At 36.5% G+C, this 23,418-nt stretch overlaps 1 protein-coding gene across 14 annotated transcripts in view; it reads left to right on the top strand.

Moving 5' to 3' along the window:
- Positions 1-23,418, top strand: part of MYCBP2 (MYC binding protein 2) — a 200,425-nt gene that overhangs the window by 66,165 nt on the left and 110,842 nt on the right. For 12 of the 14 annotated variants that reach the window (XM_063335975.1, XM_063336007.1, XM_063335930.1 and 9 more), the window contains exons 18-23: positions 6,334-6,441; positions 13,759-13,878; positions 14,324-14,405; positions 20,637-20,754; positions 21,272-21,476; positions 21,828-21,981. In XM_063335975.1, coding sequence (XP_063192045.1) covers positions 6,334-6,441; positions 13,759-13,878; positions 14,324-14,405; positions 20,637-20,754; positions 21,272-21,476; positions 21,828-21,981 — 787 coding nt within the window. Of the gene's footprint in view, positions 1-6,333; positions 6,442-13,758; positions 13,879-14,323; positions 14,406-16,218; positions 16,343-20,636; positions 20,755-21,271; positions 21,477-21,827; positions 21,982-23,418 lie in introns of those variants that run through there. The other 2 variants (XM_063335960.1, XM_063335999.1) reach the window with 2 other exon arrangements.

The following is a 23,418-nucleotide window of genomic DNA, read 5'->3' as shown; positions in this document are numbered from 1 at the left end:
TAAATATGTGGCATTTCTTCTTTTATGCTAGATCAGCGAGAAACAAAGCATGTGTGGTTTTTGATAGTCAAGAATAGGATCCATCACTGAATGTTGCTGATCACCCTTTAGTTACTATTGATGACCTTTATTCAATACAAATATTTTCAGTAGATCGTGAATGTCTTATAAACAAGAGGACTCTGAAAGCTTTTTAGTAAATACAGGAACATTTCATTCCTAAAGCAAGCAAGCAAACAAAACAAAATGAACAAAAAATCACAAAGAAACCTCTCACTTATTTGCCCACTGAATGTATTGAAATAGGAGTAAAGTTTAGGACAGAGGTGTAAGAGCACAAGTGCTGGAAGTATACTGGTTTCCACACTACAGGTTTTTAAGCGGTCTAATTGTTTATGCTTCTTTACTAAGGCTCCAAATTTAGTCCTGTTACAGGGACCTCTGATTTTAAAAATATGTTTCAGTGGTCCGCTGGAATTAAGGGAGAGTGATGGTTATGTCTGCAGTCATGACAATCATTTAACTCCTTCAGTTCTGGTCTCTTGTATGGAAGAAGATGACTATGCTCATCTTTAATTGCGTTTTTCTGCATATATAAAGTATGAATTTCAGTATTCTGGGAAGGAGAAGTAGTTGTCGTTAATAGCTACAATATCAACGACCTAGTTAGTAATGTTACTGTATTTTCAATCCAGAGCAGTTAACTCATCTCTCAAACATCTTCCAGGTCAAAGTAGCCTGCTTTTTTTTTTTTTTTTTTATTATGTTGAAATAGCAGTCACAGCAGATTAGATTGCAATTCTGTCATAGCAAGTATAACCAATAAATAATTTTTATGTTTAGAACCAGTTATGTTGCTTCGCTCAAGAAAAAAAGAAAAAAAAATATTTTAGTGACAAATTAGATCCTTAAAATTGACAGTGGAAAAGTGCTTCAGTTTGGCATAATAAATCTATTATTTTAAAAAAACTTAAAAGTTTCTTAATATTAGTTGTATTTTGTTGCTCTTTTCAGTGCAACAAGTACATACAGTGTGTTCAGGTGACCATTTTTGCTTCTTTTCTGTGACTGGTGTAGAACTACTTCACTCAGCTGCTTCTTTCTGCTTCTAGCTTAACGGCTGTCGCAAGAGCAGTGAAGAGGGCTCAAAATCAATTAAATATTCTTGAGTCCGGTGTACGACCTTTTGAGAAGTAAAGACAGCTGTATTCATCACAGCTTCTATGCTAATGCATAATTCCCCAACATAATTATTGATGGATGTTTCTCAGCTTTTCACTGTTTCTCAAGTTCTGGTGAGAAGGGAAGGAGCTGATGTACCCTACGAAGAAATGCTTGTTGTTTTTCAAGCTGGTTTAGAGCTTGATGGGAGTGGTGGGAAGTGAGCATAGAAGTAGTTGCACTTTATTCTCAGGTAATGAGGTAATTCTATGGTAATGAGGATGTCTTATATGTTAGGATGTTCAGAGCATGGTTAGATTATTTTTCATTTCCTATGAAACACCAATTTTCTAGTCTGTAGTCATTAAATTATGCCTTAATGGATTACAGAAATCCCTGGGCCATATTGTGCAATCGATGCAATGAGCCTCAGATTAGCATTTACTGAGTGATCTTATTTTGGAAGCTGTTTCTGCAACTTTTTCAGATTGATAATTGAAGTAATAGAATTTAGAAGTAGTCAAAGATTTGAATTTATCGCTTAAAGATAATTCTGGTTTTTTCAGAAGGCTGTGAGAATGTGAAAATAGCTTTTTAAACAAACTGTATTTAACTAATAAGCTAAAAAATACAGAAATAACTCTTAATATGGTGGTAATAAATGGTCGTGTGGTTCACTGGTATTTCACTATTTCTCAGCCTGTGATGTAAAAACCTTTAGATGGTCATTACTGAGATACAGATTTGGTGCGCAATTAACCGAGGTTTAGCCTTACAGAAATGGAAAATTCTTTTCCTTCATTCTTACTTGGAACAACAAAAAAAAACCCACAGGAAATTGATTTATTTTTGTCAAAACTGCCGTGTATTGAGACAATATTATCTGAGGCTGCCTGTATTTGGGCAATTTTTGATTTTTCTGAAGTGAAACTGATTCAGTAATTAGTTTTACTAATTTACTGTGGTCGGCCGAGTATCACATAAATCTGTTAAACATCTGCCAAAGCCACTGTTGGCTTGGAATCAGTTTGTCAGTAACACTATTCTATGTTCATTGCTGGACATATGCCTAAATATACATCAGAATTATCTATTCCAATACAGGATTTTTTTATTAAATATTAGTGCAGCTTCTTTCAGTAGTTTCAGTTAAATATTTATTTGGATGCTTTCAGGACCTGGAACTTATATTTGTTTCAAAGTTTATTTAAAGAAATAAAGGTGTGAAATTATCGCAGTATAATGTTTTCTGCTCTTAGCGGAACTCGAACTAAGCATTAGTCCCCAATTTTATTATCTGAAATATTTTCTTTAAAATTTACCACCTGTTGATCTATTAGATAACTATTTTTCTATATTTGTGGTTTGCCTTCGTATTTTAGTATTTTTTTTTAAATAAACAAAACCACAAAACCAGCACCTGCCTGTTTTTTCTCTTACGAGTATTCCAGAAGCCAAAAATAGGGTTTTACAACAAAAAGTGCCATCCAACACAGGACTTTTCCTGTGCACCCTTAATTTATACTGCTTTTATATGTTCCTCCTGATACACTCTTCAGTTGTGTGGTCGTGTACTATTTTTTCAGGTAGCCTGCTACATGCAGTGCACTGGTGTAGAAGTCGCCGTTTGGGATCGTTGATCTCGATCTTCTGTGATCACAGCTTGCCAAATAGCATTTGTTTAGGGAAAGAACTAGGAGAAATCAAATTATGTGTAATAAAAATTCAAATCAAATAGTAAACTCTTTGATAGTTCTGTCAAAGTGCTTAGATGGCCGAGAATGCAAAAGCACATAAGTGTGTGTGGGATCATATTAATTGGGTATGTTTTGCTGTAGTCCACTGCATTATTTAATAAATGCATTCTGTTTTGCTAGAAAATGAAATTATTTCTGTGGATAAATGCTTTTTTCCTTTACACTCTTAATTCACTGACAGATAAAGTCCATCTTGAAAGGCCTGAATCCTGCAGACCAAGAAAAAGAAAAGCTAATCTTGATGTTTCCTAGGGTAGGGATATTTAACCCCAAAGTTCAGATATGGAAAAGCGTTCTATAAAAAAATAAAGGGAGAGAGTGAATGTCATTTTGCATCATACAGCAACTGATTTAAAATAGCAGCACTATAGTCTACCAGTGACCTTTGCTTTCCTCTGTAACTTGAGCTACTAAAATAGCTGAGAATAGTAATTATTCCACATGTAGATCTATGCTAGAGACTTCTAGAAGACTTTTTCAAATAATGCTCTGCAGGGATTTTTTAACAAAATTAACAAAGTATCTAATGCATGGCTGAATTGTTCCACCAGAGTGATTCATAGTACCTAAACTCTGTTCCCTTTGTACAGGCAACCTCTGATGTAAATAGAGAGCAGATATGGTCCATATGAATTGTTCTAGCGTTTTGTTTTCCATAGTGTTATTCTGGGGGGGAGAGGAGATACTTTACATCGTACCAGCCCTTGACTTAACACGCAGGCATCAAAACGTAATCAAAATGTAGATATTTCCTATCATATCATGAGCGTGTTACAGATTTAGCATGTGTAAAAAGCCAAAGAGCATGACAGACTTGCACATCCTGTTACATGGATTGGGTACAGATGATTATGAAATGGAGATATATTGCATTTAATTTGGTTTTGGATTCAAGTTCTCTTATATAATGGGTGGGAATGCAGAGTATCTAGGAATATCCAGAAGGAAAGAAAAATCCTGCTTTGGGCAAAAGGTTAGATACTGTTACAGAATTGTCATCTTGACTGGAGAAGTAGAATTCAGGTGAGTGGCTTGGCAGCTAAAGGCAGCTGTGTGTTAGCACTGTACTCGAGCCAACAGCCTTTTGTGCTTCCAAAACATCCTCTGTCTCCCAAATCTGCTGTAGTTCTTTTACTCACCCTAATGTACTTTACTTCCTTCTTCCTGAAATTCTCACTTTTTTTTTGCCATCTTTGCTCTCTAAAATGCCAAAGGCTGCCTGCAGGGCTGTGTCTCATCCCTTGGGCTGTTTGTTGTGCAGGCATTTTCTGGAACTTCAGAATTTTTTTGTGTAAGTTACCTAGAGATCACATCTTCTGTTTGATCCACCCACAAATACCTTAGATCCACACTTTTCAAGCAGCACTCTTTGCAGTCCTTGCATCTCTCTTTGGAACTTTTCTAATCTGCATTTCACTTTTGTCATGTTGTTATGTCTAGTTTCTATTTCCTGGGCTTTTCTCAATAAGCAAGTCCCATTAGTTTTTTCTTTTCTCCCCTCCCACCCCCGTTCTTCATTCAGCTTTCCCCTGTATTTTTTTATCCTTCAAACATTTTTAGTTTTCATAATCTGTTTGTCATTCGTGTTCTTTCTCTTCTGTCTTGCCTCTTCCTGCTCTGCCTCCGTGTACTCCTTGGTAACTCCCTTTCAACATGGAGAAAGGGAAAGAGTGGTATAAATTTTTGTGTAAGTCTAAACACTGGGAAATAGGGTATTAAACACAGCAAGTGGCCTGGCAGAAAGTAATCTCTTTACCAAAAAAGTATTTATTAAATGGAAGCTCCAATTGAGAGGAAGAATCTGCATGGTGAAGGTAAACCAAAAGAAATAAAGATCCTTGATCATCAGGAGTTCTTAATTAACAAGGGGACCTATTCTGGGATAAAGAGAGTCCAGATAAATGCAGTGGAACCAAAACAAAAAAAAATAATCTATGTTGTGTGTAGAATCTTATATGTTTAATTTGGTTTTTGGCCATTATATTAGCTAACGCACGTATGAATCACCAAGCTAGGGGGAAAGGCAGTCATGGATTTTTAAAACATTTTTCATTTTCTTTTTTTAAGTTAATGCTAAAATTTGGGAACTTTTCTGTGTGAAGACAAGTTTCTTCATCTGAAGGTTCTAAAGCCAGATAGATTTGGCCTAAATTCCACTTACATTTCTGTCCATGCCATTTACTATTAGTGAAGGAACTGATGGACTAAAGGAACCGCAGGAAACCCAAGACAGTGGGCATTTATGAAAAGTTAGCCTACATTAACTTGTCAATAAAGTTCAGCTGAGGAAACAGAGTATCGATGATTTGGGGGAAGGAACATGTTAAAAGCATGACACAAAGCCTGATTTGGGGTGTTCTGTTTTGGAGGGTTTTTTTGGTGGTGGTTTTTGAATTGTATGTTGGTTGTGGGGTTTTTTTTGTTTTTTTGGTGGTGTTTTTTGTTTTTTTTTTTTGTTTTGTTTTTTTTTTTTTTTGAAACTCCATGTAAGGGCTGGGACTGGGAACATGTAGAATGGCAGGAGTGACACTTGGCAGCATTAGCAGCTCCTGATTCCTGGTTTCCATTGAATGTGAGACTTCTGGAAGGAGGAGATGCCTCCAAAGAAATTCTTGGTGGCATGCTTAACCTTTAAAAGAGGAAAAAAAAAAAAGACAGTTTTAAGGAGCAAATTGCTGGTCCACGATCTACATATAATCAGCCTCAATTAAACTTAATAGAGCACTGCTTGGGTCTAGATTTTAAAAAGTAGTCTGGAGAAAATTTTAAATACATACATCATTGCTTTTTTCAAATACAAATCTTCTCTTGAAGACCTTTACGTAGATGGGAAAAATAACTTAAATAGATTTCAAAATTAGTAAGTAGATAAGAAAAAACTCATGCGATTTGAATAATTTTCTTCATGGAACAGGTGGTTTTGTGTAGCTATTTTCTTTATAAGTGATAACTCTGCATTTTAAATATGGTAATTAGAAACGCTTGTGCAGTTATGTTTTTTAAATTTAGCATTGATATGACTATGTTGTTCCAAATGAGTATTTTCTATGCAATGTTGTAGGATGTAAGGCATAATAATTAATTTTTTTTAACTATTGAAGACAGTAATAGATACTTGCTATCAAACTTTACTCCAATGTGAGTTTGTTATATTTCTATTGCTTGCAGTAGAGTTGCATACTTACAAGTTCAGCTAAAAGTGTCACTGTGGGATATATATTGCTGCTTTGCGTAATATTTTGGTCTTATGAAGAAATGGCAACTTTCTTATATTTAGGACCTTTTGAATTTAGGAAAACAAGATTATTATATGGTTATTACTCATTTTTTTCATTGCTTTTAATTTGAATTTTGTTTAACACACTGTTTCCATTTTGTGAGCTTTCCTATGCATGTGCAAAATGTTTCTCCTCAGGCCCCCTTGTATTTCCTGGTCCTATTTTTATGAACCATCGAGAACAGGCTCTAGCCAGAATCAGACCCCATCCAGCACAGCTAAAGCATAAACGGGACAAGCACAAAGGTATTTGGTCTTCCTTACTGGCTAGGGTGGAAGTGAGCCCATCCTCCCAGTCACTTCTTCCATGCGCTGAATCTGTCTTTTCAAAGAACTGCACAAAATGGGTTCTGCCTTTCTTCTTGTTAGTATCTTGTTACCTGAGGAGAAAGAAAACGCATTTAAATGTCGACTTTTTCTAAAAAGTGTAAGTGTTTGGTAGTCTGCATCATCTTTGTTTTTCTTTCCCTTTTTATTTTTTTTTTTAATGAAGTATGCATTGCCTTTCTGTGTGTCTCTTCTCATTTCTAATGCTGTCGCATTCCTAAGGTTCTTTAATTTTACTGTAGAAAACTTAAGCACTTCCCAGTGACTCAGACTGCTGTGTTGGTTTTTTGAACTTTTGGGTTGTATATCTGGGGTGATTGCTTTAACATATCAATTTCAGACTTGTTGTTCTAGCATAAAATTTTTCATAGGTACGTTATATTTTAACAAGCCTTTTTTTAGGAAGGAAATATTTAAAATAATGTAAACAACACTTTTTTTTAATTGCTTTGAATGGGGAGTACACAAATCAAAGTACAGGTTTTATGCTGCAATATTCTTGAGTTAAACATTCTTTAGCAGAACGTAAGTAGGGAGGCGTCTGATATTTCTGATGTTTTTGTATGTCTGGAAAGCAAATTCATTATACCTTGAACTTCTAAATGTGTAATTCGTTCAGATATAAGCGACTTATTGTTTCTTTTTTTTTTTTTTTTTAGGAAGAGATAATGTATTACCAAAAATTTCAACTGAATATATTAAAGTTCAGCTGCATCAAATCTGATCGTAGTTTGTATATATCTTTATCTCCATTTATATATACATATGTATTTATATATAAAGGATTAGTATATAAAAGGTAGATTACAGAACTGATCAAAGTAAGTAGAAAGCTCCTAAAATGGTGAGGGCCCAGAATGCTTCAACTGTTTTTTTGAAGAATAGCTAAACATGAAAAGAATTGTTAGAATGGCATTTCAGTTGAAACAACGGAAGTTAGTTGATAGTATTTGGCAGGTGTGCAAACAAATTGTATGACTATGAAACCTTTTAGGATATAATCTCAGTGTGTGTGGGTGATAGGCCTACCTAGTTATGAACATACTGGATCGTGAAATCATTTTAAGTTTATTTTAGGGAAATCTGATCCTTTGTATTTGCATTATATATATTCGATCTATTTGGAAAACATACCATCTGGGCTTTAAGTCTTGATGGATTAAATAGAATAACCTATCATAATTTCCCTGTGAGAGACTGGATGCTGAAAGACAAAACATACAGAACCTAAATGCTGTCATTTGAGTGGCAGTTTGCTAATGACCGGTAATCTTGAGCTGGATAGTACTGCTACTTGTACCACTTGCCAACCGTTGACCTCATAGGTAAATGCGTAAAGGAGTATGTTCATCCTGCCTACATCTGTACTTTTTCGGCATGTGTTGGTAGTTGGAGCTCACTTCAGCTCAAGTATCTCCTTACAAGAGGTATGTTCATTAGTGTCAGTTTGAGGTTTGCATTGCTTCTTGGAGTTGAAAGAACAATGCAAAGTTCTGTATTGTGGTGAAATACTTTGCCAGATATTCTCTGCAGAACTGAACATTTTCCTTGAGGGAGGCTATATGTAAAGAAACGTTCAGTTTCTTCTAGTTCTTTATGTCTCATGCTGAACAGATAAGAAAAACTGTAACATCTTTGAGTAAGTAAACTTTGAGACCCTTCTCTGCCTCAGAAGATTGCTTCTCAAAAGATGACCATAAATTCCACTAGAAACTATAAATGCTCCTTGACTCTGGAAATGCTTCCAAGGGAATAAGGAAAACTGGTGAAATGGTTTGTTGTCAAAGTAATGGGGAAGGTGAGAATCATGAAAAAGATAAGAAGTATACCTCATCTTAAAAGGCATGGCTCTTTTACTATACATAGACTATAAAAGCAATAATCAATCTGAGGCAGGGATGTTGACTTCAGTAAAAGAAGACTATAACATTGCAATCGGCATGTTATTTTGTTTTACTTTTGAATGTGATGCTTTCCAAACTGGCATTCTTACTTCAGAGATTTCTGCTAAAATAGTCTTGTAACTTTTCACACCAACCAGACCTTCAAGATCTAGGGCAAGGAAAATTTATTTTGACTGGTGTTGTACTGATGAGGCTAGTATTAAACTTGCTGATACCTGTTCCTGCTTCTCTCTTTGCAGCTGCAGAACTTCTCTTGATAATGATATTTAAACTTAAATGTGAACAGCCTCTTCAGAATTGACAATTATGGCCTAATTTAAATATGTACTTGTACATATTACCAAATCTATATGGTTTTCACTCATGGAATTCTTCTGTTGAATTGCCCAGCTGAAAACTCCTTCAACTTCATCAAAACACCCATTTTCTGGAAAGCTTGCCATTGTTATCTGCTCATTTCACAATTACAGGGTCTGCATATCAAGGTCCTTGTTATTACAAAACATGCATATTAAGCGTAATCATAATCTTTCTGTTCTATGTCTGTGTCTCCATCACAAGTATTAGATAGAAAGGAGTGTAGGTACCATCTTCATATTCATGGAGTGCTTTGACATTAAGAAAAGTGAGTTTCTGCTTCATCATTCTTTAGTAAGGTAGTGAGCTCCCGGCCTGCACCTCCAATCCCAGTGGACCTCATCACTGGGGATCTGAGTAAAAACGATCAATGAAAGTCTGTCGAATTTGCTCAACTGTAGAAATGAACTGAGGAGCAATTAAAACCAAAGTAGGCTTCTTGAGTCAATTAAGGTTCTGCAAGCAAATGCTGCCTTTTTCCTGTATTTGGGAGTAGTGCCAATGAAAAAAATGCGAGTTTATTGTCACGTTATCATAAGTGTTATGCAGTTGTGATTCTGTGTATCAAATTTCACCTACAAGGTCAAGTAAGCTCTGTAACAAACCTCTCAAGCATCCAACAGACTTACTTTTTTTTCTGCCCTCATAGGATGGATGGTTTTCACAGCTGGAGGTAGGTCTCTTTCCCCCCTGCACTGTAGCTATAATACCGGTTACAGATATTTCAGCTGAAGCCTGTGGTGGACAGCCAAGAAGCTGCAGTCGTAGGCTGAATTTGTTCAAGCAGTGTTGTTGTGTATAAAGCCTTTAAATGACATTAAGGCATTCAGAACATCCTGTGAGGGTTGAACATCACAGATGCTAACCAGTAACTTGACTCATACGCGTTATTTGGGTAATCGCTGATGAACTGAACAAAAATTTGTTGGCAAATGATATGGTATAAAGAGACAGTTACTCTAAGATTTTATTTTTTTTGTATGGTTGTACTGCATTAAAGCTTTTCATCTGTGGGGAGAAGAGATGTATTTAACATCTTTAGAAGCGCTTTTTTCCTCCTCCAAAGATGGTCAGTGAGAAATTAAATATCACCACCCTTACTGCAGTTGAGGAACCAACAAAATGTTTTTCTTCACGTCTGGGCCAAGGGTTCAAGATGCCATTCTGTAACAAAGTTGGGTTTTATTTTGCCAGCAGAACTCTCATTTATAGGTTATGACTTCTCTTGCTGTTGGGACTGAATGAGCTTTTTCTTCCTTCCTGGAAACTAGCTTGCTTTTTTTTTTTTTCTGTGTGCGGGAGCAATATCAGCCAAGAGAACTTTTAACCACGTTTCGCAGAGTGAAAAATTGTCTTGAGTTAAGAATTTTCTAAGGAAAATTGGGTGGTGGGAGGAGGTTGGTTGTATTTCCAGTTATCTCGCTTTCCTTCCCCAACTGTGTAAGGTAACAAAGACGAAAATCCCATCATTGTGAAGTTGTTCATGGAGCCCACCCCTCAGTGTTGATGGCAGGAAGCACTTTAGAGCTTTGCCTTGGTGCTTTCTTGTTTCCAAGAGATGAAAGAGTAGTTTTTGTTCAGATGTAGTACAGGTGGATAACACTGGAAGCACTAACTTGCTCTGCTTACAAGGTTCATTGATTCAGCCAGAAGAATCTCTGCTTCAGTAGCCTTTCTTTCTATGCTTCCCTTGTAGGAACAGTTGTTTTGATATTATTTCTAATGAAATTAATATATGCACAATTGTTTGAAGCAAAGCAAGCATATATCTCCATAATTACAATTATTCCTTGAGACGTGCAAATAAGCTTTCTGCATCCACCTTTCACTCACGTATCTAAAAAAAAATTGACTCTGTGAACATACTGAAAGGAAAGGAGATGAGCCACTTTATTTGCTGCCTTACGTCTAAGTGTAAGAGCTTGTAGAACTTGGTTCTCCTGACGAGTGCTGCTAGACAAATATGATATGCATTGGCTATGTAATGGAGTATACAGATAAACAGTATAGCCCAAAAGTATGCTCTAAAGGTAAGTAGTGATATTCTATTTAGGTTTGTATATTTTAGTCGAAAGACCTCTTTTTTCCTCTTTGAACAAGACTAGCTGAATCTTACTTTTTTTAGTTACAAGGGTTTTGTACTTACTGCACATAAATTACTTTAGAGTGCTTATCAAGTTTGGAAGATCCAGCTGATTCAAAACTCATGAGACAAGTTACTAACTGTGCAAAGAAGGCGGAGAGGAGTTCCATTTTCAGTTTGCAAATTTTGCACTTAAGCAAAGAAAGATATATGTAGAAGTCAGTTGCTTCCATTCCTGCATTCTTAAAGCCTTTGAGAAGTTAGCTTTGGAATTTGAAAATGCCAGCTCTGTAAAACTTTTTCCTTTAAAATAAATTTATTTCTTGGATAAGGAATTGCAAAATGTGTTTCATGTGAAGGTACTTGTCTCTACATCTTGCACAATAGTATTTAGTGGTTCCTTAAGGGTAATATGGTGTTATGCTTTCATTTGTAACTTTGGAAAAAAATGGGAGTATATCTAGAATCATCTTTTATTTAAAGGCAGCATCACGTATTTATCATTTGAGAAAACAACAATCCTCAACTATTTATTAGTAATTGTTGAAGCCCTTAAGAGCAGTATGTTTTTCTTACAATGAGGCAGGAAATGCACGTTTACCTCACGTGATCAGGTGTCTGCAGATCACTTGATGTGACACTGTTACGTGACCAGAATACAACTTCTCCTAAATTTTGTTAATATGACTGTGCGTAGGTGACGTGGTTGCTGTGTGTCTAGTTCATTTCACTGTAGAAAGTGCATGGAACCACGAGACATACTTACTGGACGTGTGCCTTCCTGGCAGATGACTGTTCGAGTGCATTTGCACAGTGGGAGAACTTACATTTTTCATTACAGTCATCAATGATTAAGGGTGGAGGGGAGATGGGGACCACACGTAGACTTCCAGAACAATTAGCTTTTTTTTCTGCTCCTGTCTGAAAAGCTTGTGTGAAAGAAAGAAGCACTAAGTAGGCTGCTTGCTGAATAAATAATTCTGGTGGGAATATTAGCCCTTAGAACCATCTCTTGTTTACTTTGGCATGTAGAGTTTAATGCAAAAGGAGGCATAAAAAGTTCAAAGATAGTGTATTTGAGAAATAGCAAAATTGTTAACTAAAATACTAAAGCATGTTCAGTCAGAATTACATAACTGGGAGGAAAAATTCTGTATTTTCAGGGTTTTTTGTTGTTGTTAAATAGTGGTTCTGTCTCTTTGTATTTGCTTTTGTTGTTAATACAAAAAGAAAAAAGCTACAGACAGACCTTCAGAAACACTTCTAATGTGCATGCAGTCTGGTAGCACACAACTGATGCTATTGGAAAAACCTCAAAAATCCCATGGCAATTCTTAGAGCCAGACAATTCCTTTACCATGTCTCCGCACATATCCAACATGTAGTGCGAGTGTAATTCTTTTTGATGAAAGGCACTCACATTTTCAAAGGGATTCTTTACCTGTGCTATTAAACTTAATTCTACAAAAGCATTACTTAATACCTACATGCACTTTCCTTTACAGATATGAACTACATGGAGATTCATAAATTTCTATACTCAGTCATCCCTAGAAAAAAACTTTATTTCCAGAACAGTAAGATTTGTTAAAACTGGTTTGTTATAGAAGCGCTGAAGTGACTTTACTGTGACAGCAGTTTCCGTGCAATAAAAAGGAAATAAAATATGATCAATATGTATAAAACCAGAATTATATTTTAAGTCTAAAAGATTTGTAAGTCTATAAGCGCTATGCCACACACAGTGAATAATGAAGTCTCAGACTTCAGATTTTCACTAACGGTTACTCAAGAAAACTTGTAGAAATTATATAGATCTAAATTAACACCACCTTGAATGCTTTGAGCAGCAATTGTTTCCCTCTATCAGTTTTTTTAATAAGTAATTGGTCAGGATTATCACAGAAAGAATATGGAATCTCCTTTGTGCAGTTATTTTCACTTCATATATTTTCTCTCATTGCTCTATACTAGAGACAGTGTGACTGCAGTCACATGTGAAATTTTTCATTGTGAAAATGCACTTTCTTTAGAGCTTTCATCGCCCACTTTCTACACAGATGTAGGTGTTTTAATGGTGATGATCATATTGTCTATTTCGCTGTCATCTTGGTTTCCTCCTAGTATTATGAAGCTGCCTTCCTTTGTGACACTGTGACCATATAGTTTAATTACAGTGTAATTGTTAGATGCTGTGAACATTCTGATTTTTTGGAGAAGATAGTGGCTTTTGAGAAATTTATAAATAATACACTTACTTGTCACTTCAGTGCTTTTATTTGATGCAAGAGCAGTTTGAGAACCAATAGTGCCCTTCACACTCAATAAAAGAAATCACAGAAAACAATGTCTAAAAAAGCATCTTAGACAGGAAACAGATGTGCTAGTAGTGAGTATGCTGGCATTGTTATAAATAAGCTACATAATTAATTGTTTTGTAAAACAATGGCCAAGTTGGAGTCAAGTAAAATCCTTAACAAGTAGCAATTGGAAAAAAATAAACCAGGCTATGCCTGTTGAGTTTAACTACAGTGCTTTCTATCTATTCATAATGCCATTTTATTGAAGAATGAAAGTGATGGTTATTAAGCAAAACTTCTGAAGTTGTTTGAATTTCCTGTTTTGCTAGTCATTTTTGTCTGCGCTTTGGAAGCTTCTGTTTTAGAGGATGTGATATTTTCCAGTGTGTAACTTTGTAGTAGGCTGTTTAGAAGTAGTTTCTGTCACCTTTCACACCTACTTTGATGCCACATTTTGAGCTGTCTGTCTTACTATTCTGCAAGTTCTTTTCACCTACCTTACAAATGGCTGGGTGGGGAGTTATTTACTATTCTTGCTCTATTCATTCTTCTTTTAGAAGGCATGAGATATAATTATAAGTTTTATTTATAGACGGAAGTGGAGAAAGAGGTGAGAAGGATGCCAGCAAAATCACAACCTATCCACCAGGGGCTGTCCGCTTTGACTGTGAACTGCGAGCCGTACAAGTCAGTTGTGGATTTCATCATTCAGGTAAAAACAAATAAATCAATATTAATAATAGCATAGAATTTTTGGTTTTTTTTTTTTTTTTTACATGGTCATATGTGTTTTCACTGCTTTGTTTAATTTTCAATAAGGATGTACTTGGGAGTAATAAAGGTTGAAAAGGTTGCAGTATCGTTTTGTAGCCTACTACACTGTCTAACAGTGGAAAGGACTATAAGTATCATATATTGAGTTACATCAGAGCTTTTAAGCAATTTTTGAGTCATTTGAAAACATCTGCATGGCACAGCTCTAGTGCTGCATAGAGATGCTAGCTGTGATGGGCTGAGGAATCTGGTATAGATCTCCCTAGTGTTTCAGTAGGGATTGTTAACTGTGCTGCTCAGAAAGGCTAACCAGCACTGGTGCAGTAGCATGTTAATATGTGCATATGGCAGAAAAATATTCTTCCTTTTTCTTTGTTTTTCAGTGGTTTTGATGGAGAGTGGTGATGTTTACACATTTGGATATGGACAGCATGGGCAACTTGGACACGGTGATGTTAATTCCAGGTGAGCTGGTAATTAAAGCATGTGGTTGGGTACTGCTGTACTGCTGCATAAGAATTGGCTAAATTTCTGTTTCTCTGTAGCTAGCAAGTGTGAAAACTCAAGTATTGTCAAAATTAAGTTGATAAGCTCTTGTTCTGCACGTATTCCCCATAACCCTCTGGATATAGACACAGTAACAGTACTGTTGTAGTGTATAAGTAATTTGTTTAATACACGAAGGCTTCTGTGCATAGTTATTAATGTAGCTTTGATAATTGAGTTTGAAATGCTTCTGTCTTCAATTCTCCCTACGTATATGAGAGAATGATATTAAAATCTCCTTAAGAGATCATTATTTCTGTAAAGTACTATGTGTGCAATAATTCAAATAGTATTATGTTGTAAACCTAGATTAACCTGTTTCTGTTACACCATTGATGGTAGTTCAGTTATGATAAAACATCATTTTTGTTTATTATTAATCTCCAACATTAAGTTACTAAGATTGGGTCTCAGCTGCATTTTGTAGACACTTATTTTGGATGTCAGCATCAGTGCTTTCTTTGTGGTCAATGGAAATAGAGGAGTCAACAGAGGGTGGAGAGCTATTTGACTAACCACCCACTACTTACCTACTTTCGGTGTGCGCAGTAGCTCTGTAAGCTTTATGGGCTTGATCTTCATTGACTACAGTGAGAGCATAGGTTATTAAATGTAGGTGTCTTTATTGTGAAGCTCAATCTCGTCCTTAGTGTCTCTTCCTTAGTATCTTATCTACTCAATAAAGTAAAAAAATCAGTGTCCTGCCATAAAAGGAAATGTAATAATGTTCTTTGGGCACATACATATACCATATAACACATAAGACAGGGGATTTTGAATAGTAGGAATTGTTGAGGCTTTGTGTATGTCCAGTAATGCCCAGTATCCTTATATAAAAGACATACAGAGTGGAGCATCCATGACCTGTCTTCAGTTTGTCACTTCTCTTGTAGCAGTGAGATGAAAATTACTGAACATCTATTCTCCTAATCTCTTTTGGAGACTTCCAAATCATTTGTCAAGTTTCTGAAGAAATCTTCATCTTCTTAAAACTTTCATTGGATTCACTAAACAAAAGGGGGAGAGGGAAGGAAGAAAGAAACTTCACTGGAAGTGATACTTTGTATTGACTGCTGTGCCTAATGGTAGTCTCTAAACTGTTACCCTTACTCAGTTTACGTTGGACTGGTGAATGCAGTCTGTGTTTCTGCCTGTGGTAGAACCATATCACGGTTAAATACTCTGTTTTTCATTCCTGGAAATTCTTGGACACTTGTTCCAAGCTTCAACTGCTTTAGTTGGCAATTCAAGTCACTACTAGAATAAGGCCAGTTTCTGTCTTAAAGACTGAAGAGGTACAAATAGCAGTGGCATTTGTACTGGTAACTTACTGTCTCCTATTTCCAACTGATGAAATCGCTTGGCTTTTCTGAAGGCATCGGAGCTATCTGCTGTATCTGTCAGAATTTCAGGCAGTGAACCCCACATCTGTTGCTTATTTAGACAGAAACTGGATGGAGACCAAATGTAGTTCCAAGTGAGATCCTAGAAGAGAACGTGAAACATCCTGTGCCAAAGGATAGTGCTTGACCGGGCCTAGAAGCTGAGGAGGTACAAACGACTTGGCACTGACCTTTGTCTCATTCTACAACAGACCCTAGAGAGTATCTCAAAAAAGCCTTGAAGAAATTTGGAGTATGTCCTGTGCATGAGAACTGGCTATAGTACTATATTGCTGTTTAGCACCATCATTCAAATGATAATTTCCTCATTGATGTACTTCTTTTTCCAGCTTTAAGTAGAGATCTCTCCTCTGTCCTCACAGTAAGGGATTCAGAGAAGGAAACAGGGAATCCTTATGCAGAGTTCCACCTCAGTTGGGATGCAGTGGTGCTCAGATGGCCAGCTCCAGCCAGGTCAGTGGTATGTCAGTCATGCAGTGTGTCACATTGCCTGTATTGACCTCAGGAAGACCATCATCTTCTGAGTCCAGGAACTGATACTCAACTGTGTTTCCAGGAGAGAGAGAGGGGAGGGGAAAATAAAAAAAAAGGAAGTAATATTTAGGCAGCCTAGCTAGTATATCTAAATATGGGGGCCCATGAAAACAAGAACTGTTAGGGAAAGTGCAGGAATTCTCATTTTCATCTGAGGGAGCCATCTTCATTGTCAGATGAAGCAATGATGGAAGTTCCTGGGCAGTGATTGATTACTTACCCTTTCAAAGACTTCTGTCTTGCAGTGTAAAGACTTAGTAGTGAGACTTTATTTTTCAAAGTTGTGAAAGTGCTTAACTTTTGAATTCTGCACAACTGTACAGACATGTCTTTCTCCTTAATTAAGGGGATTCTGTACTCCCTTATCAGACTGTAGTAAACACCAAAAATTCTTCCTTCTACTTCAGTAGGAATGAGGCATATTACATACTCTAGGAGGACTTCAGACTATGTTTTTTATGCACACAAGCAAACAAAACAGCAAATGAACAGGATGATGTGATTCTCAATAAATCGCTAATAGAACTGAAATGGTGTGGAGGAACAAGCAATATGCACAAGGCAATGTGATTTTTTTTTCCTCCAGCAAAGACTTCAGCCATTCACAGATGGACCACTTAAAAATGCAAGTGATCTGGTTCCTGGGAGGCCATTTTTTCATATCAGTATGCTGGAGCCATTAACCTAGTCTGCATAGGCTTTCTGTTGTGAAATCCACAGTGGCAGATGTTAATGAGCTATTCACTGCATGAAGGATTTGTCAGTCTCTGCTTACATTCTCCTCAAATTAGATGCTAGTGGATATAAACTCAATGGAAGCAAGAAATGCTTTGCTGTATCTAGGCTTGGTGAAAAACAGCATGTTTTGTATTCAGGTAAGCAAAGGCCTGTTTGTTGCTGATGCTTCTCTCAACAAGCTGGGACTTACAACTCCAAGATCTTTCTGTTATTGTTCAAAATTTACCTGCATTTCTTATACAAACTGTTGACTTCAGCTCTGTGTTATCAAGCACATTGATCTGGCAGTCAAGCACCAGAAATGGAACAACTGAAGTAAGACAATCCTGATGTGATTTCTGCTTCCAAAGGTTCAACAATAACATGGAAGAAAACTGAGCAGACATTCCATGGACAGTCAGCTATCTTCTATTTGAAGACAAAGCACAGAGTTTATATCCTATTAATATATTTAGAAAAAAAAACCCAACTTGTTCCGTGATGTGTGTTTGATAGGATCGTGTTTCTAGGTGTATTGTCTGATTATTTTACTTCAGCGGTGCAGTGCAGGTCTTATTTACATCTTTTCAACAAACTTCCAGTTACCTCTAAAATCTAAAAATCTCCGTTTTCTTTTTAACTCCGTACTGTCCCACTCTGCCTGCCATTGGAGGCAGAAGTTGCAGAAGTTACTCCTGGTTTCCTTTTACCCACGGCACAGTACCAGCCCATGGTGAACCTGAATGTACAGCACCACGGACAGCTGCCCCGAGTGACAGCTCACGGGACCTGGCAGCGAGAGGTTGGCTGGATAGGTACCATGGACAGCGATCGTCCGAACACTTAATGCAGGAGGCGTTTTCAGAGACCACATCTGCTTACAGAAATGCTTTACCCTTCAGGATGGAAGAGGGTTTCGGCGTGGACAGACAAAATACATTTGGACCTTCTGCAGGATCATGAATTAGCTGATGCGTATATATCTGCCGCTTTTCATTCAGCAGTCTTACATTTTCCCAAGTGATCTCAGGTTACTTTCCGTATATTTGAGGTTGGTCTTTTGTTATTGACCTGTGTCAAGTGCCTGTACCTGTGTCATGTCCAGAAGCCAAAGAATCTGCGAGTTTGACACCAATGTGTTCTTCAGCTGCATCCCAGAAGAATACTACTTGCTTTCTCCCATTCAAATGGAGAAACCCTGGTTATCAAAACTTTGTCTGAAGAGTTTTGCAGACTCTTAAGTGTCTGTGATGAGCTTTTCTGTGTTGAGTTTCAGAGTGATTGGGAAATACTGAATAGTATCACAAGTTTTAAATTCCATTTACATCAGTTGAATTGGCTTATTTTTCCAAATCTCTCCTCCTTTTATGAAGTGAAAACTATTTTTCTGTAATTTTACTTTATTTTTTGATGTCATTAAGTGTCTTAAGATTTTTTTCCTGTTGAGTTCTTTAGTTGATACACTGTAGTTGCCACTCCAAAAGCTGGGTGATCTTAATAAAAGAGCTATTTAAGAGAATAACATATTACATAGCTCTACATCACTTGCTTGTCCAGTTTTGCTCTGCTGCTGCCAAGGGAATATCATACACAGCATTCAAATAACATTACTGATAGAGTCAGTTGGGAAAACAGAAAGATAAATAATTTTGGTGATAATAGCTTTGCTTTTATGGATCAGAGAGATGAAACATTCACTCTTTTTTTTTTTTTTACAAGGATTGGTAATTCTGTGCCTTCAGCTATCATAATTTTGAGGGAGAGAAAAAAAATTAATAAAAGTATTTCCCTTTAACAGCAGTGCTTTTGGATTAGTTCTTAACTATGTTTTTGTTTCTGCTTCAGTGCCTTTTTAGCTTCCTTAAAGTTAATGAGAGGGAAATGTAATGTTTCTTCTGTTTTTAAAATGTTTCATCATGGCTGCTGCTAAACTTTGCTCTGTACGTCTGTGTATAATGTTACCGATGTCCAAACCCATGTGCCTATAGACCAACAAAATATTCTAAATTCATAAATGTTGTGTATCCTCTACCAAATTTTATGCTGCCCTTCAGTTTCTCCATCTCTACTAGAATCACCTACTGGAAGCCACATTCACCACGAAGGAGCAATTTCTTTCTGTATTACCTGTGTTTCCCCTCCTTCAGGTCATCAACCTATCTTCATGCTGCATTCCTCTGTTCCGCATTTCCATATGTTCATATCTTCTTATCTACCCTTTCCCTACTGAACACACGATGCCTCCCCTTTCTCCTACTTTCTCGACTTCTGTTTTACCTCCAATTCAGCCAAAATCAGAACATGCAGATAATCCAACTTTTTGCACATCAGTTGCTAAACCATCGCTAGGAAACTGTGGGCTGACACTTTTTTTTTTTTTATTCCAGCATAAGACAACCTGTTCTGATTTTAGCCTAACCTACTTTTGAAAGTGCATGTTTAAAATAAGTTTAAATAGTGCTGCTGTTCTCTGGGGTCAGAGTTCCACAACATAGAGTTATTTGGGAATATCTTGTTCTTCTAATTCACAGTCTTTCTAAGTTCACAATAAATTTTAAGTCTAGGTAGACATTCATTATGGGATTCAAAGTCTGATACAGTTCATGTAGGCTCCTGTTCACTTTGGGATTGAGATAAAAATTTTAGTTTTAGTATCTCGTACTTCTTTCTTTTTGTCTTTTCTGCTATTTTTATTCTAAGTTATCACTTCAAGTTTTCTTTCTTTGCTTCTTGATCACCCTATTAGGTTTCTTTCCCCTTCATTTTTACTGGAGTGGGAAATTTATTTTCTTATACCTGTTCGTATTTGGGAGGCACATGGATTAGGTTCTTTAAGATCTTTCTGGGAAACAGTTTGGAGAGGTTTGTTCTTTCTTGAGTCTGTGAGTTTGATGGAGAGCAGTTTTTTAATGCCTTTTTCTCCATTAGAAGGTTCATGGAGGTGGGTAGACCTTCGCTTTTATAATTCCGTAGACGGTGACCTCAGGAGGGCCATATCAATGTTGCTTCTGGTAATTGTACTAGGGTACCAACCACATAAGGCTTTAATTGCTTCATAATGTAAACAGGTTTTTTAAGTGCTTTACCAGTGTCCTCAGCATTTATTTTTTTTTACTACTATAGTTCATTGCAATGTATTTTGTATCCATATGTATATACATGCATGTATTTATCAGTGTAACTGCAGTAACGTTAATGTAATCTTACAATTATCTATTAAATTAACCATTTTTATTCTACGCTAATTTATGAGTTTAACTGAAGAGAGGTTAGTTCATCTAGTTCCCTGTAACAAGAGGGCATAAACTTCACTATCTGGTACAGTCTTTCAAGCCTCTATTCATTTAATATGTAAGATGTTGCTTGACTCAGATTCCATATAGCACGTGAATATAGTGAATGCATTTCACAGTGATTGAAATCCTTATAATACTGATGTACGTGTTAACTGTTGCGTAAGCGTGCATTGATACAAAATTAATTTATTTTGATATAGGGGATGTCCCACCTTGGTGCAAGCATTACCAGGTCCTAGTACACAAGTTACTGCTGGGAGCAACCATACAGCTATTCTCTTAATGGATGGCCAGGTTTTCACGTTTGGAAGTTTCTCAGTAAGGAAGTAATAACATTTACTTATGGGAATAAGCTAGTAGTTAATGTATTGTTCAAATACCTTTCAAAACTGCTTATACTTGCTCTTATAGAACTACTAGTGACTTCTGCATGTCTTTTGGGTCTGTTATGTTTAAAAATGTGTCCTTCTGATATTGCTGTGGTTAGAAAAGCGTGATGCCAGGAATTCTTGGTGGTTTTTGTATTTTAATGAAGGTGGTGGTTTAAAACTGTGTTATTTTATAAGATGGATTATCCATCATGGAGAGTTGGAGTTGCATTTAAAAATTAAAAGTTCATTCAAAAACCCAACTGAATAGGGAGGAGAATGTCTGTCAATAACTTGTTCCTTGTATTTAAATGTGTAACGCTTCACTTAAAGTAGCCATTGCTTTTTGAAGGTAATTTTGCGGCAAGCTCTCTCTTCCAGATTACTGATTTTGTATATTGAAACTACTGAACTTGTTTGTCTTTGAGACTTACTGTTATTTAGTAACTCTTGCTTTCTCTTTATAGAAAGGTCAGCTTGGTAGACCAATTCTGGATATGCCCTACTGGAATGCAAAACCAGCACCTATGCCTAATATAGGCTCTAAATATGGACGCAAAGCAACATGGATTGGAGCGAGTGGAGACCAGACTTTTCTCCGGATCGATGAAGCTCTCATTAATTCTCATGTGCTTGCTACATCAGAGATATTTGCAAGCAGGCATATAATAGGCAAGACCTCTTCTATAATATTTCACGTGCTTATAGAAGTATTGGAGAAAAAATAGCTTCAGTCATGCAAACAATAGAGGAGCAACAAGTCAAAAATGTGAATAGAGGAAATTAAAATATTTTTACTTTCTAGTTATACTGCACATGGTGATCCTAGCTCCTTTAGAAGTTAATTTTATCCAAAAAGGGAATGTAAAAGTCTAAACTGTTCTTGCACTTAAAACTATGGTTTATTTTTCGCTCTAGCAGTATATCTGTTCTTCCCTACTACATTAATGCTTCATGCATGCAAAATGCCATGTAATGAGTGGAGTCTTCATGGTTTTCTGCTCTTTTTGCTCTCTGATCTAGGTTTGGTACCAGCTTCAATATCAGAACCTCCTCCTTTTAAGTGTCTTCTGATAAACAAAGTAGATGGCAGTTGCAAAACATTCAATGATTCTGAGCAGGAAGACCTACAAGGTTCTGGTGTGTGTCTGGATCCTGTCTATGATGTTATTTGGAGGCAAGTGTGGATTATAGCTATTAAGGTCATAGTATGGAAATCCTGTTCAAAATATTTTGGGAGGCTGGAGATTTGATTATGCTCATTTCCTTAGTAAATGAAAAACAATGTTTAGTCTTCCTTGGAACTTTTTTCATCTATTTCATGATCTTTTCAGGTAAACCCAAAACAAACATCTTCTCTTGCCCAGACTTTTTTGATTCCTTTTCATTTTTGTATCATTCTCATTCCAGTCTCATGACATTCAGGGGACTCTAACCTATACTATTTATTTACTGCTTTTATTCTTCATTTGCTTTCCTCCATCTACTTAACATTTCAATGAATAATTTTCTTGCCTTACCCAGCTTCCACAACCATCATCCTTCTCTCAGGTATTAGTGGTTAAGACTTAAATAGGAGAAGGGGTGGACAAATAGTATTCTCAGTTCTGACATTTTGGGAGGTCAAAATAAAGATACTTATTTAGGTGGCATAGACATTCAAATTACAGTTGTACTTATTTCACAGCCTTTGGGGTGGTTGCTTTCAGTGGAGTCTTTGAGCAGGTGTAGATCATAAGCCCTTGTTCCAAAACAGAATCACAACATCCAATTCTTCTGTAATGATTTGGGAGAGAAATTTGAACTGTCATCTGAATGCAAGTGATGGATGATGTTTAAACTGTTTGAAGACTCAGGCAAAACAAGAATAATCACTTACAGTTAGAATAAAGCAGGGAACCAGCTAGTCCTGCATTCACCTTGGAAAGACAGTATCATGTAAGATCATATTGCTAAAAGATCATTGTGTCCATAGAGTGCTTGCATCCTACTTTGGATGTCTTCATCCAAAATTGAGATTCAAGAACTTAATAGCCTCTTAGCAAACATGCATGCTTCAGTGTTGAGCATGTTCCTTTATGACATCTGAAGTTCCTTGGATGGCTGTACTTCTGCTTTATGCACATCCCCAGGATTGTTTGAATCTCATTAGCTAGGTACCACTTCTTACTTAAATCATGCTGAGATTTGAAACAAGGAAGAGTAGTACCTACATCCCTTAAAGTTCTCAGTCATGATATTACCAGCATGATTAAACATACTGAAAGACTCGACTTATGAAAAATGCAGTTATCAATGGCCATGGGAAAGCAGCAAGTTTCAAAAAAGTGATGACACTCAACTTGATGTAGCACACTAAAATGGTTATTCAGCTTGAGGAAGTTCAAAGTCACATGTTGAAGATGATATTATGGGTAAACATGGGTTGAGGTGTTTTATTGTCTTGCAAAATTTTGGGGACTGTAGAACTAAATCTAGAGCTTAAATACTTAACTGAAGAATAGATTCTTGGAGTCTGTGCAAATTTATTTCTGTTATATCCCATTCTTGTTTAATTGAAAATACTGAAACAGTCTAAAGGAGAGACATGTTAAAGAATATGCCTATTAGTAGT

Source organism: Chroicocephalus ridibundus, chromosome 1 (assembly GCF_963924245.1).
Source record: "Chroicocephalus ridibundus chromosome 1, bChrRid1.1, whole genome shotgun sequence".
Lineage (NCBI taxonomy): Eukaryota > Metazoa > Chordata > Aves > Charadriiformes > Laridae > Chroicocephalus > Chroicocephalus ridibundus.
Note: the sequence above shows the minus strand (reverse complement) of the source record. Positions and strands in the feature narration are given on the sequence as shown.